The sequence below is a fragment of the Electrophorus electricus genome, chromosome 14, assembly GCF_013358815.1.
Source record: "Electrophorus electricus isolate fEleEle1 chromosome 14, fEleEle1.pri, whole genome shotgun sequence".
NCBI classification, from domain to species: domain Eukaryota; kingdom Metazoa; phylum Chordata; class Actinopteri; order Gymnotiformes; family Gymnotidae; genus Electrophorus; species Electrophorus electricus.
The window spans coordinates 5442780-5458205 of NC_049548.1; the positions used below are offsets into that span (position 1 = coordinate 5442780).

General features: G+C 41.4%; 2 protein-coding genes across 3 annotated transcripts; one reads left to right on the forward strand and one right to left on the reverse strand.

Annotated features, from left to right (window-relative positions):
* Positions 1 to 14: 14 nt before the first annotated feature.
* dclre1a (DNA cross-link repair 1A (PSO2 homolog, S. cerevisiae)) lies at positions 15 to 8146 on the forward strand. Of its 2 annotated transcripts, XM_027024848.2 has the most exons (9): positions 15 to 696; positions 1189 to 2604; positions 3000 to 3133; positions 3389 to 3507; positions 3627 to 3770; positions 4177 to 4322; positions 4751 to 4905; positions 6762 to 6900; positions 7546 to 8146. In XM_027024848.2, the coding sequence occupies exons 1-9, from the start codon at positions 246 to 248 to the stop codon at positions 7752 to 7754; spliced, it is 2913 nt and encodes a 970-aa protein (XP_026880649.2). In that variant the 5' UTR covers positions 15 to 245; the 3' UTR covers positions 7755 to 8146. The 2 variants fall into 2 exon arrangements, with proteins under 2 accessions (XP_026880649.2, XP_026880650.2); XM_027024849.2 differs by lacking the exon at positions 7546 to 8146 and having other exon boundaries at positions 6232 to 6854.
* A 1743-nt stretch (positions 8147 to 9889) lies between these two features.
* On the reverse strand, positions 9890 to 14414 carry LOC113586607 (pleckstrin homology domain-containing family S member 1). Its single transcript, XM_035533539.1, has 14 exons — positions 14401 to 14414; positions 13644 to 13681; positions 13383 to 13483; positions 13177 to 13295; positions 12826 to 12960; positions 12371 to 12446; positions 12161 to 12244; positions 11955 to 12048; positions 11708 to 11810; positions 11454 to 11507; positions 10573 to 10668; positions 10375 to 10467; positions 10123 to 10255; positions 9890 to 10043 (listed from the first exon to the last, which is right to left on the reverse strand). The coding sequence occupies exons 2-14, from the start codon at positions 13663 to 13665 to the stop codon at positions 9984 to 9986; spliced, it is 1170 nt and encodes a 389-aa protein (XP_035389432.1). The 5' UTR covers positions 13666 to 13681; positions 14401 to 14414; the 3' UTR covers positions 9890 to 9983.
* Between the last annotated feature and the right edge of the window lie 1012 nt (positions 14415 to 15426).

The following is a 15426-nucleotide window of genomic DNA, read 5'->3' on the forward strand; positions in this document are numbered from 1 at the left end:
AAAATGCAGTTATGAATGCGTTCGACTGTTCCGTTCACAGTGGCGGTAAAGAAACGAGGTGCAGTTGGATGCAGAAGTGTATCGATGCAGATCCGCGTTATAAACGTGTGCCTGGTCTGCTAGGCTGAACGGCACCGATCTCTCGGTATTACAGGCTGTTTGACCGCTGCCGTGTGTCATCATGCTCGGTGTTGTAGGTGCAGAGCCGTTCGTGTGCGTTTCCCTCTTGCTGGGTTCGTGAGTGCATGCGGCTTGTAGGTTGCTATTTCAAGATGTCACAGAGTAGCTCCGAAAGTGATATTTGGGAATACAAGTCACTTAAAAGGAAGAAGAGACAACGTAAACCCGACACCAGTGAGGATGGAGCAAAAAGACAGAGACACGCCAAGCAAAGGAGTCCAAAGCAAAAGTCGGGCAGAACCCCTAGCTTCAGTAACATAAGGTCTAGTCTGGAGACAGACACTGCCACTATATCGTGCACCAGAAACCAAGCGAGCCAAGCAAAGGCATCGCCAACCAACTCCTCCCTGCCAGCCGCCTCAGTGGCACAAGAAATGCATGATGGTACGTCTTCTAGGGACTTTCAAACGGAGCAACACTGTCCTGTCTGTCAAATGCCATTTTCATCCTTGTTGGTGCAGTCTCAACGATGGCATGTTGCAGAGTGTTTGGATACGCCTGGGGAAACTAATAACGGTATACCTAAACACATACCACTTTAAACCGTTAACCGTACATTTAGGTGTGTTGACTATAGGCTCTTTATTTCTTACGATATTTCTAGTTGGGCTGCCCAGTCAGTTTTCAAATCCTCATTATAGTATTGGCTCACAGCTGCAATATGCAAACAAGGCACAGTTTGTCTGTTCTGTGATCTGAGACAGGTCAGGATGGTGTTCCATTTTGTTCTTTGATTAATCGTTTCACTCACATTTGGTCCCAATAACACAAGCCAGAGTCTTCAGCCATGTCATAGTATGGGCTCAGCAATATTGTCTTTTTAATATATTGCAAGGCACATTTTCCCACAATTTGTAGGAATATAACAAATGTAATATTTTGCTTGTATTGCACAGCCATAAATTCTAGATTATTTATCATCTCAGCCATAAGGCTGAACACTTGTCTCTTGTACTGTGTCCTGATTGTCAGTTGCAATGCTAGGTCCTAATTGTTTTATTTTCACAGAATGTCCAAATGGTCTCCAGTGTTCCTCTTCCATTCCAACTCACTACAAAAAGTATAACCACTCTCTGTTAGCTCACAGTCGAGCAATAAACAGCCCAGTCCATTTGCCTTCAACGCTGGACCACACAGCCAGTGTTCATCTGGAGGAAAAGGCAGTTACCAGTGACTCCAGCAAAGAAAGCTCTCTGGACAATGCTGTGAATCTGTCCTCAGTGTCCAGCCAGAGTGCTTCTCCTGCTGTCCACTCCAATGCCTTGCTGCTGTTGAGGTCTCCAGGCCCCGAGGACATTAAGAAGAAGAAAGGCTGGTCCCCTTCGGCCAAAGGGTCTAGGTCCAAGACTTTGTCCAGGGAACTCACTTTTAGGATCTCAACACCAGTTAAAGCTGGAAACGTAAGCAGCGCGTATCAGACTGGGAAAATAAAAGAGGAGCCCTCTGCCTTACACACTGATGATTTTATCTCCTACTCTCCTCTTTCTGAGCTGCCTGCTGAAGTAGATGGGAGCCAAACTAAGAAAAAACTGTTTCACACTAATGTTTTAGAAGGAATGGACAGGGAAGAGGAAAATAATCTGAGTGATTCACTGATATTGTTTAATGATACTGTGATAAGTGATGATGAATTATCTGGTGTCTTGGACCAGTACGAAACAGAAGCCAGTAGCCAAGGAGAGCCACTCATTAAGTTTCCACACACCTGTGACCAATTAAAACCTTTAGAACAGCGTGAGCATTTGATGACTTTCAGGGCTGCAGCTGCTGTAGACAGTCCGTTGTCTCAGGTCAGTTCACCTGTTAGACCTGCTGCAGATGAGCATTTAGTGAAAATTGACAAAGGTAGTAGTGGTAATTCTCAGCTACAATCTCCTCAAAGTTTAGTTCTGGAACGTCTTCGCGAACGCGTATCTAAGCCGGCACATTTCAGCCACCTTAGCGCCAAAGGTACTGACGTTAACAGTGCCTATAGGAATCAAGAAATGTATCAAACTGCCCTGTCTGCTTCCCAGACTCAACCTCTCCCCACAGGCTCTGGGAAAGCCCAGGGCAGGGCAGGTGCCTCTGGGTTGAAGCAAACTGATATTGGAGTGTTTTTTGGATTGAAGCCTTTGAAGAAGGCCACAGAGGAGGCCGCTGCAGACACAGGAGACAAACCGCAGGCGACCCTTGCTCCCAGGATGCGCCGGGAAGGCGCCGGGGGAAACGCTAAGGGGCGGGGCAGACGGTGGAGGAAGAGTGCAGAGCTGTCTGAGGCTCCTGCCATGACTGAGGGAGCAGAAGAAGGGGCAGCGCAGCCCACGCAAACAGAAGGAAGCAGAGGAGGAAGGGCAGGGAGGAGGAAGAGGTGGAACAGAGGAAGAGCGACAGATGGAGGACCAGAGGAGCCCAAACGATGCCCGTTTTACAAGAAAATCCCTGGTCGGTTGTCTTATTTCCCCTTCGTTGTAATTATTTTTTAAAAAGTCAATTGCATATCTATTTTTGTCAAAATAAGTCTCTCCAGGAAAGGTATTTTGTACATTTAATGTGCTGTCTCATAAATCTATTTCCCCTGAATGTACGAACCAAGTGAGTAACAAATAATGCAGTGTTTATTTGATGGGGATAGTGGAGTAACCAGGAGGGTGCTGAACAGTACCTTGGTGGATTATAAACAATTTATAAACAAAGTTGTGAGGGAGGACATGGACTTATCCATCATTTTCTTGTCATGATGCATCAATATGATACAATGGGCTTTAAAGCCAAATTCCCATTAAAGGCAGAGGTGCTTGGCGGTATCCTGAAATGGCGTACTGTTCATGACTGTTCAGGAACCAGCTTTGCTGTGGACGCTTTTCAGTACGGGACCATCCAGGGCATCACGGCCTACTTCCTCACCCACTTCCACTCGGATCATTATGACGGACTGAACAAGAACTCGACAGTCCCTGTCTACTGCAATAAAGTAAGCCCCGACTTCTTCATGATGCATGTGCTCAATTTTGAACACTTTGTCAAGGTTCCTAAGTCAACTCACTTTTGCGTTTGTTTGCTGAAATATTTCCCCTCTGGGGAAAAAAAAAGTAGTTTCATTGAAGGTCCATAAATCTCTCCTTTTTGTTTGGTAATTTGGTTCTTGTATTTGTGTGATATGCTTTGGTAGTAGAGTCCCAAGCTTCTCAGTTTTCCGACCTCTGAAAGTTTACGTCTGTTATGGTAGATAACAGGCAACCTGGTGGAGAGAAAGCTGAAAGTGGACAAGCAGTATATCCATGTTCTTCCAATGAACACTCAGTGTACACTGGATGATGTGAAGGTCATCCTACTGGATGCTAATCAGTGAGTTCTTGTTTTCCCTTCTGTTACTTGTGTATTGTCTGTAGTATGTAATGTGTGGCAGTCTAGGACAGCTTGCTAACAACACAGCAGTGAGGCACATCAGTGACTTTTCTGTCCAGCTGTCCAGGGGCAGCCATGTTGCTTCTCCTGCTACCAGATGGCCAGACTGTGCTGCACACAGGTGACTTCCGGGCAGATCCGTCCATGGAGCACTACCTAGAGCTACAGACCTTCAGAGTTCAGACTCTGTATCTGGACACCACGCAAGTCTTCCTTCCTTCTCCCTGATATGCACAACGGCCTGCTTCATCTGGCTATTTGTCCTACTCTTTTTCTCTGCCTGTCCCAGTGGTCAGATACTGGAATTCCTGCAGAGTTCAGTGACCACATGCATGCTGCCTATATTCAGTTCCTCCCTGATCCAGCCACTCGGGAGCCATGATTAGCTTTAGCTTGAATTATATTAGCATTATTGATTGGCACAATGAGGTGTGCAGGGGCTGGGTGTGCTTTTAGTTTCACCGATGAATGGTCCACTATGGCGATCACTCCCAGCTCCTTAGCGATGTTTGTGTCATTAGTGAAACTGAGCTTTTGTTGCAGGAGAAACTATAAAGCCACAGTGTGCTAGCTTTATTCACTTTTTTTGTGTGTATCTTTGTGGCACAGGTACTGTAGTCCAGAGTATGCCTTTCCTACTCAGCAGGAAGTAATAACTTTCGCTGCCAACACAGCCTTTGAGAAGGTCACGCTCAACCCCCGCACTCTGGTGGTGTGTGGCACCTACTCTGTGGGAAAGGAGAAGGTCTTCTTGGGTAAGTGATGTCGTCCTGCTCTCTTGGGACGTTGTCCTCTGTTTTCTCATGCTGCTTCAGCTGTTGCCAGCAGACAAAATCAATCCTATTTGCAAAAGAACGCATTCATCCACAGGGATGCTGGGTACAGCCATATTGTGGAGGGATTAAAGGAAAATGTCACTTCTCCTGAAGTGCACTTTTTTTTTAATGATTTAAAAAAATAATAATAATTGTCTATCTTTATAAAGCTGTTTTTGGTTGTCTTGACTGTTCCTTGCTGTGAGCATGTTCTCACACAGTATCGTCCTACGAAGCCTTACCTTAACTGCCTGCTCAGGTGGAAGTTGTGTGTAATTGATTCTAAATGTGGGTTTGCTGGTACCTCTTTTGAATAAAAGTACTCCTGTTCATATGGTTCTTGCTTTGGGACCCTTCTTCCTCCCCAGCAATTTCTCAGGTGCTGGGCTCTAAGGTGTACATGTCCAGGGACAGGTACGCCACCATGTGCTGTCTGGAGTCTGAGCAGATCTCCCAGTGTGTCACCACCGATCAGAAAGCAGCTCGGGTCCATGTGCTACCCATGATGCAGCTTAATTTCAAGGTCAGTCTATGCAGACTGATTAACAGCCAAGTTCTTATACATTCATATTAATGTGCTTCTTACAATACATGCACATCATGGTACTTGATGGGATTTTTGCGTTTTGTATCGCAATTGAGTTTTTGCTCGAGTCTGCCGTTATTGATGATGCAGGTAAAACTTATCGGGACTGTTGAGAGTTTGTGGCATTTGAACAGATTACGTGGTGTCCTGTCCTTCGGACCTGCCCTTTAATGTGTACCCGTGCGTTATGTTAGACCTAATGCGGTAGGTATAACCTTACCAGTGTTTTTCTGAGGTTTAGTTTAGAATTGATGTGCACATTGTTTAGCTAATTTAAAGCGAAAAATGATAATGCTTTCTGCTGCTAGGGCTTTAAATCTTTTAATAACATGATGCCACTCGACCATCTGCTTGTGGATCTGGCATTGAAACGGGCGAGAATTTTGTCCCACGCAGCTTTTCACCAGAGAACAGCAGTGATAGCTTGGCATCTTTCCATCCTCCACATCATGGATAACTTCTTTGACACATTATATAATTTTACAGCTGGCCATGGATCACTACCTTTTTTTTATGCCTTTTAAAAACATGGACTACAGTAAATATGAATGAGTAACATTAATTATGCCTGTATAGATTACAGTAGTTTATTGGGGAGCTTGACATTCTATTTGTCATTGTACAAATAGAACAATAATTGTTTAAAGATGCAACGTTGGTTTGTATTTTCCCGGACCTAACTGAAGTCTTAAGTATTTTCCATATTAATTCACCATTGGCACCACAGTTAAGCAAGTCTAGGGAAAAGGTATATGCATCAGTAGTTTTGTAAGAATTAAAACTGCATCACAGCCTGTGAGTAATGAAATGTCACCTCATTTTTGTTTGGGGGCAGGTCTGATTAAACTTGATGTTGGCGTGTGGCGCAGCTGTGTGGGTACTACATCTGTTTGATTTGGCAGGACGGTCACGCTGAACTTATTGTGTGGCAGAGCGTTAAGCCCCTGAAAAGACTGGTTTAGCTGCGCATAAACGGTAGCTAAACTAAAGCAATACCCGCACTGCGAATGACTTGAAGCTTGACGCAACTGCGGCATACCTGCAAAAAAATACTTCAGTGCAACACCATTCACTGGCCTTTTGACAGCCTTGTTCTTCTTCCCTCGCATTACTGCTGAGAACCTAGGTGGTGTTTTGTTTAACCTTCTCAAAGTACATTACATGTACTACCAGATCCTGCTCTGCAACATTAAGTGCATGACCCTTACTGACCCTGCCTAACACAAACGGCTCAGGTTTTCATTCAAGCATTTGTTATTTCAGGACACTACTCCAGCAGTGGAAACATGTAAAGGGAATGTCCCCCTGCAAGCTCTCACATTTCTACACCTGCACAAAACATCTGCAACATGCCTGCTCTGTAAACACGCTGGTTCTCTCACGCGACTGCTGCACCGAGGCTGCTCCACTGGCTCTGTGTGGCTGCAGGCACCAGGATAAAGCAGCAGAGCTCCCCTTGCGAGGCCTAACGGGCTCGTTCCCACACCGTGTGCAAACCACGGCTCAGAGCCCCACCCTGCCGCGGCTCTGATCCTCCGTACCTGGAAGGCACTTGGTGCTTGCGGCCTTGTCCCTCAGTATTGGGAGCCACTGCTCTCTGGTCTGAATTGCCCCATCTCAGGACTCCTTCCATCATGGCCTGGTGTATGAATCGCTCGTGCAAGGGCAGCGTATCTAAATGGGCATTTCAGATTTTTACAAATATACTTGCACAGTGTAAGCACTCCCTAGGAAGTATGTCTTGTTAAATGTAAACAAGGCGTGGTGGTTTACTTCTGAATTTCTCTTTCCAGAATTTAAAAACACACTTGAATAGGTTTTTGGGGACATATGACCAGCTGGTAGCTTTCAAGCCCACAGGCTGGACTTTCACTCAGTCAGTGGGTGTTGAGAACATACAACCTCAAGTCAAAGACAACATCAGTATTTATGGTACGTGATCTATTTTCAAATATATACTGTCACTGCTTTTAGTATAAATAGTGCACCTATTTTTGGTTTATGCATCCAAGTAAATAGACTGGTTTTGGAATAGGACTACAACATATGGATAAATGCTATGTGACTTGTGTATTCAGAGATGCTTTGAAAAATATTAAAATAAAACCACTTAATATGACCTGGTTAAAGATTAGCCTGATTGCAACCTTTTGCAACATGTCCATAAAATTTTAAAGGGCATGTGTGATGCAAGAATCCAAAAATATCTCTAGTGGAGGACTTCATTCAGGAATTTGATCTTGGCTAAACATCTTTTCATTCTCTAACATTGACTTAAGAGATCAAACTGAATGATTCTCTTCAAACTCTTGGGGTGTAATTTTATTGCACTTAAGTCCTGTTTCTGCTCTGGATTAAAAAAAAAAAAAAAATGCTGCCTGTCTCTCCAGCCAGTGTGGCACATTAACAGATTCAGAAGTGAAATGTACAGCACTAGACATTTATATGCTTGTATCCTACATGTAACTCAGGGGTGAGTGAGTGGTCGGCATGTACAGGCACATCGGTTCTCCTGGAACCCTAAAAGCATTGTGGGAGTTGCAGTCCACCTCTCAGATCACGGCTTGCCTTTTACAGGTATTCCGTACAGCGAACACAGCAGCTACCTGGAGCTGAGGCGCTTTGTGCAGTGGCTGCAGCCACTGAAGATCATTCCCACGGTGAACGTAGGCAGCAGGGACAACAGGAAGGCCATGGAGCAGAGCTTCAGCGAGTGGCGGGCCGAGGCCCGAGGCCTCAGCATAGTGCCGTTGAGCAGCTGCGCTGGCACACATTCAAGGCAGTAACAGGAGATGACCTCTGCAAGGCCTTTGGCCCACCATCAGAGCAGTGTTTCCCTGAATCCAGCCATTGGAACTAATATTCCTTTCTCTATAGGACCTTTCCTCTCATTTGGGAAGATGTGGAGACATTTTATGCTGCTTTTTTAATTGCTATCTTTCGCAGTGGTTTTATGCAATTGATGTGGGCCAGTGCACAAACAAACATTATATTTCAGTCAGTCAAGCAATGTTTAAACTAAACAGCTAACAGAGTACTTTTGGATTTTAGGTATTAAAATTTGGGGTGTCTGAGTGTGGCTGGTTTTAACATTTCTCAGCATAGTACACTAATTATAATTTAATATGCATGTAAAACATAATGACAAACAAATTGTTTTATTAAAGCTTTAAATTCAGGTCATTCATATTTTTATCATGGGCAGGGACACATTTATCTACGTGAGCAGTACCTAAAGTCCTAGCATATTAGAGATATTTGCTCTTGATGGGCGAATGCATTAACAACTTTTCATTGCATCATGTACTAGGAAGGCCGATGAAGGGGAAAATGCATTGCAGCCTTGTTGACGTCACTAGAGAGCAAGATATTTATCTGCAATGAATTTATCTAAATTTAGTGGGATTGTGTAACCTTGTTATGAAACCATGATTTGATACAAAACCATTTGCGGTGAAGGTGACCCAAACGTATTTTCAGTAGATGCAAATAATTATCAATTTTATTAAGATTTTATCCTTTTAATATTACAAAGCGCTTTACAGGATGAATAAAGGTAAAAATAAATGAAGGTAAAACAAGAAAGGAAGATGGACAAAAAGCATTAATCCTGACTGGATTAAAAAGAAAAAAAATGGAGCAAGTGCCAACAGTTTACAGATAAAAGGTCATCCAAACCTAATTAGATGCAATATTAAAGGTGTGCATGATGTTTTAAGAGCATGCAGATAGTGTCACTATCAGCTTTGCAGGTAGAAAATGTGAGTTTGAGCGCTTACTTAAAAGATGCCCCCCCCCCCCCCCCCCCCCCCCCCCCCGGCCTCTATGAGCTGGGATTCGGGCGTGATGAGTAAATGACTGATGACCTAAGAGGACCTGCAGGAGCGTATGAAACAATGCTTTTGCTAAGGTAAGGAGCAGGAGCGCCACTATGCTTGAAGACTAATGCCTAGAATCTTAAAATCAGTCTTGAAGGACATGGGGATCCAGTCTATAGAGATATGAGGGCCTGCTAATGTGATCTTACAGTCTAGTGCACAAGATCCTGGCAGTAGCATTCTAAACTCAATGCAAATTATTAATAGTTGGCTTGGGCAGACGAGTAGCAGTAATCCAGTCTAGACCTCACTCAGCAATGGAGAGAATGTCATAGCCCATAAAATGTGTGTGTTGGAAGTAATGTGCTCTTTTAATGACCTTATGTGTTTCTTAATAGAGGTTGCTGTCAAAAATAACTAATGGGTTTAAATTTTGATCTTCACGGGAGTATAACAACATGTATCTCCCAAAACTAATTTCCAAAAAACTAGAAGCTTTGTTCTGGAGTAATGATGGGACATTTGGAGTCATCCACTGGTTAATATCTTCTTTGCAAACAATGAGTTGCTTGTGGGTGTCAGGTGGATGAATACAGTTGGGTGCTGTTTCCATACTGATGACAGCAGTTGAAGCAATTTAATAAATGAGGTCCTCAGGTTTGAGAAAATGTGGTTTAATTATTTTAATATAGCTTAAATAATGTCTTACAGTGCAATATTCCTAGTACAGTCAAGTATTACGTCCTACAAACTTCATTAGGCCTTTGTATTCATTTTTGTTAGTGCATTAACTTATTTACAGTGTGTATTGTATAAGCTAAGACAAATATATTTTACATAAAACATACCGGAGGAAAATCTTCCATAAAGTGCATGTTGCTTAAGCATCACATTTTTAGTTAGTGTTTGTTATGAGCCACTGCAGTGCAACACTAAAATCTTCACAATGTATGTTCAAACAATCACCACTAGAGGGATGCGAGGTACATACTGTACTTCCAATTGCAGGTAACAGTACGTACTTCTTTTGAACAGCCGCTCACGACTCTCCATAACAGTGGCTGTCTGCTCCCTGTAAAGCGGTGTGCCTGAATGTCAACCCCTCCCCTCATGCACAACGTGTGCCTATATTTGTATCGCATAAAGAAGAGTGCAGCAAGGTGCTTTAGAGTCAGATAATAGAGAGCAGAGGTCAAATTACACACCGCATTCACTTAAGGGCTTGGATCCGGGTTGTCTTAGGATGGTCAATTTTACCTGCCAAAAGAAAATCACTTTCAGCATGTCTCCAATTATGTCTGACTCACCGCTTTGTTTCAATGCCATGCATTCTTACCTGATCTTTATTAATCCTCTTTAGATAGTTTTGCACCTCACCCAGATTGTATGTGAGCAGGTCATTGATGGCTAAGATTTGGTCGCCTTTATGGAAGATATTGGAAAATTGGATAAGCCTGCAGTCAGACACACTGCCGAGGAGAGAAGGTTGGCATGGCAAGAGAAAGGCAATGAGTGAACATTTGTAACCTGTTCAGCACACTTGGATGACACAGGCTGTTATGTGGGTAGTTATCACTGGGCTGTTTACCATGGTTTGCCAGCTTCCTCGGAGAAGATCACACCATTTCTCAGCAATTCTTGACTCACGTAAATCTCCTTTTCCACAGGGACAAATGTTTCACTGAGGAAAAAGCAAATTCGGTGACTCCAAACACCACAGCCAAACAAAAACATAGGCAAATATACACTGTTGTTGTAGATTAAAGTATAGAGTCGTTATGCTCACATCTCCTGTGGAATTTGGCTGTTCAGAGCAGTGGAAGTCCTGTTGCCAGAGCAATTCAAGCACAAGTTCTCAGAATTTTCATCTTCAGTAACCAATCTACAGACAAGGATAGCTTTGTGTTATCTTTAAGTTAGAATGGTATATACTTGCTTGGATTCAGAGGAAAGAGCTCTTTGGTTCATCTAAAACAGCCACTTAATTTCATAATTTCATCAAGTAAATTTAATCCAAGAAAATCAATTCTTGTCTAAGTGACTACATATTACAAGTTACAAGAGCACTAAAGGTAATTGTCATGGTTAATACTGTTGGCTATGAGGAAACAAGATCAATGCCAAGTTTCTGCTGTATTCACTGCCAGACAAGTCTGGCCAGTTCTAAAGGTTCTTCAGTATCCCACTTTCATGACATATCTTCATCTCCACAGAAAGTGTTGTTTTAGTTTAGAGGTTCTCTCATAAACAACCTGTTTCTGAGAAGAATGGTGTTTACTTTTAGCATTCAGGGCATTGTTGAGAAGTGCAGTAAACATCTGTAAGATTTATCTAAGAGGCAGTAGAATTACAATAGTTGGAATGCCCCTCTACCTTTGTCATGGAGATATTGTGTTTCAGAAGCTTGTACCTGAGTCTTTGTTTGTACATGTACATAATGCAATTTAATAGACCATACTCTTTTAAGAGACATGCAGCCTTTATCATATATTTGATGATGCACAATATGCAATGCACAATATTTTTCTATCAGTATGATTCATTTAGCTTGAAATAAATCGAAAGAGTTTTGTTAAAGAAAATGAGTGTTCACCAATTAATCTAAGTGGTAATGTTTATCTAATAAAAGAAAACTGGCCAAACTGGAGGTCACAGGGTTGTACTCACTTTGTTTGCAGATGTGTGTCAACTGCATTGTGAATTCCTTTTGCAAGCTCCATCCTGCAAATAACCAAAAAGCAAATGAAAATTACAATTTGCATTAAATATTCTCTTGTCAGAATTGAAATTTTGGGGAGTAATCCAATGCATTACAATGGTTGGTGTCTTTTTAACTTTTATGTGTAATGCAAAAAATATATATATTCGTAACATAGACAGTAGACAGCAATACATGCAATGAAGCCAAGAAACGCTCGTACACTTTTTCCATGGACATGTAGTTGCTGCTGTTTGTCTCTTCGCCTATCTCCTCTTTATCCAGTTCTTCCCTCTCCTTCTGCTCGTCCTCCTCATCATCCTCATCTTCACTTTTTTGAGAATTTTGGGTGGACTTTTATTGTTTATTTTGGAATAAATGTAGATATTAGTATATTATTAGTATTATTAGTAGCTTGTGGTTGTGTGTGTGTTAAGTATAACCTACTAGTAATTCTGTTGCTTTGTAACTGGTAGGATAATCATAGAGAGAGTATTGGGTGTTGAATGATTCTGGGGCAGAACACCTTGCTGAGGAAGATGTTGGTCTGTGATCGTCTTTTTCCTGCAGATGTTGAGAAAAGTGACAGTGCCCTTCAGAAAATACAGCAGCAATTGGTCCTGAGTTGCCAGATCAGACAGCTATAACGTCTGGGAGTGAAATGCTCATGACTCACTCGTTTGTGTTCTCCAAATTCTCGATCCTTGTTTGATGACGTTATTATCAGAGGCTCAGATGTTGACCTCGGTTTTTTCTTTTCCTATGAAATGTTAACCATTTGAATTAGATTCAACAGACTCTTCTTGTTGTTGCACAAACAAGTAAACGGTGCGGATGATCTATTCCATTTGTCTTGCTATGTTATTTGTGCACAGAGTGACATTACCTCAAAGCTGATCATTGTGTGTGAACGTGTATTCAGGGCATCAAATATGATGTTAAACCAGCTCTCCATCTCATCACTGAGGAAAACAGAGGGTAAAAAAAAACATAATGATGTATTTCAGCTATTTACTTCACAAAAGAAGCACCTGTCACTGCTGTCCACCCAAAGCCTCATCTGTTGCTACGGAACTCTTCACCTCAGTGCATGATGGTTCTCAGTGTGGCACTAGTGTTCCTAGACCAATGATTCTAATATCAGATCAACATATCTCCGTGTACACAGGGATAGTAATATGTAGTGTTCAGAGAAATGTTCAACAACATTGCAAAATGTTAGGATATATGCAAAAGATTCATTTGAATTGTTGAACTGCACGATTATAACATTTCCTCAACACAAAACAAGGGAAAAACTTCGAGTTATCATGAAAACTATTTTCAAATAACATGACTAACCTGTTTTCCCCAATGAGGAAATAGTCTCTGTCTGGTACTTTGAGGTACAAAACACAGGATGGAGTGCATTTGAAGTTTCTGTGGATCCATTCCCAACTAGGGTGTGTTTTTGGACACAGGAAAAGCAAGGAGATTCTAGGAAACGACATTAAAAAATGACAATAAAACCATGAATTATGTAAATCGGAGTATAAAAGGGAACAAGTAAATCCTTGATCTAATAATGTATGTCTTATGTAAGATGTCTGATTGGAAATGTCCAGTTTCATGGTATTATATAGTATATTATTATTAGATTTCATGGCTTTATGACAAATATAAGTAAGCAGAACATGGTGATTATGCGCATACTCGTATAATTTGATTTCTCCCTGCTGTTTCTCTCTCTTATTTTCATCCTTGAAGTACTTCAGCTTATAGATGTTTCCACCAGCCTTGCCGAGCACAAAGTACCTCCGCTTCCACGATTTCTGCAGCAGCGTGCAAAATCAAGATTTCATGCCACAAAAGGTCTTCAGACACAGATATCTGTTTATATTTACTATATCTTTGCATACCAAGGATTTGGACATATATGGAGGGGGGGACTTGTAAAGGTAACCAGACCGAATCTCCTCCATGGTCGCTGTTGCACTGTAAAACTTTGCCGTTTCATCCCCTGGACCAAGAAAATATGATCTTCTTCAAACTTTTTTTTTTATTACCCTAAGCAGATACAGTTCTGAGATAGTCTGAGGTAAATACCCTGAACAATTTCCTTGTATTATTTTCCATGGGAAATTAAAGTTGTGGTATGTTTTCAAAGTTGTCATACTTACCTGAAATCCTCCTGCCAAACATCTGGATACTGTAATGTCTGTTCCGAAACACAAATCACTGGTGTTATTTCATTGGTCATGTAAGCATAATAGAAAAGCAAACCATAAAAGTGATTAAACACTTTCTTTAATTATATACTCTTTAATATACTCTAATGATATACTTTTTTTACTCAGTACTTTAATACAGAAAGGAAACATACTGATACATTGTCCAAGCAATTAAAAAGGCAGTGGCTAAAAACAATAGATAAAATGTACGAGCACCTTACATGCCTACTGTCATTTGTAAATTAACTTTGCAAAACCAAGTTATTCCAGGTCCAGTGAGGAAATTAGTTTGTTACAGTACAAATGGAAATCATGTCTTTAGCTGCATTATGTTGCCATGACAGCTTTAATTAGCCATGAAGCACCTGTCTCCTGAATATTTGAAAACACAGAGGAGACACCAGCCCAAAGCTCACCGCTTTCGTGAGCAAAGGCTTACAGCGGTGCAGCCCTTCTCCTACTGTACAGTTCACACACCTCATTCCTCTCCATAACTATATGTGAGTAATGTGAGTAATGAACAACGGCTATGTTTTAACGCATGCAGCTGCTCCCTCTTCACAGTAAATGTAAGAAAACTGCATGCTATCAAAATACCCAATAACATTTAAAACAAAGCTGACAGCCATGATACATTTGGATAATATAATCTCAAACCTGAATAAAGCAGTTGTATTAGCGTATGGAATAGCACTGTATGGTTTACCTGAAACAATAAGTGCAGATCCTGTGTATCACTCTGACTACAATGATCAGGATATGGAAACTCAGCAGCGCATGGCTTTTTGTAAGTTTGTGACATCATTAGGGTGTGAGGTTTTTTTTCGATTGGTTCTGAAAAGAAGTCCACCCCTTAGGCAAAAAAGCACACATTATGGGTTTCTAATGTTTTTATCTGAGGCGGAAATCCCTGATGCATATGTAAATCACCCTAAAAGGTATTCGCTCAAGGAAGAATATCACAAGGAATACATAATGAAGAATTTTTTTACAAAAGCTTAGGCCACAGTTTTCCGACAAACCATTCAGATATAGCTGTGTTTACTTTTCTACGTAGATGTTCTACATGCACATAAAGGTGCATGAACCTGTTGCTGTTCTGTTAACTCTCTGCACTATGAAAATAATAAACTCAAAAAACCAAAAGATTAAAACAATTCTGTATCTCAGGCTTATTTTAATCTTGTACCCTATGCTGTGATTTATCTGTGGGTACATGTAGAAATGGGCTCTTTAAAAAGTGAATTGCACTTAGTCGACACTTTAAATGGCAAAAGTCTTGGGTACTTCCCCCTGCCAGGAGGAAATAATGATCAGGTGTGGCAGGGGCAGCAGGGCCCATTCTACATTCAGTGTGACATCATCACACTGCGTACCAGGTGTTCACTGGGGATTTTGGTCTCCATTTGGAAAATACCATGTTTACTAGTACACTAAAGATGTTTCTATTTCCTAGATGTTTTATCTTAGACATTTCTAATCTTAAACAAACTTTTCTATTTTTGTTAGTTTCCATAGCCCTTATAGTTTAAATAATGAATACTTTTATATGTTTAAAAGTACTGTAATAGAGTTTAGAGTCCATGCTTTGCTTTATCCTTCCATGACTAGTTATTTTGAATCACACCTTTACAAAGTTATGAATCTGAGCAGATACACTAAACAGTGTGAAGACTCGGGGTTCTTCCTTATAGGTCACCTTCCCCTTGCAGGGTTTGCATACACTGTTGCT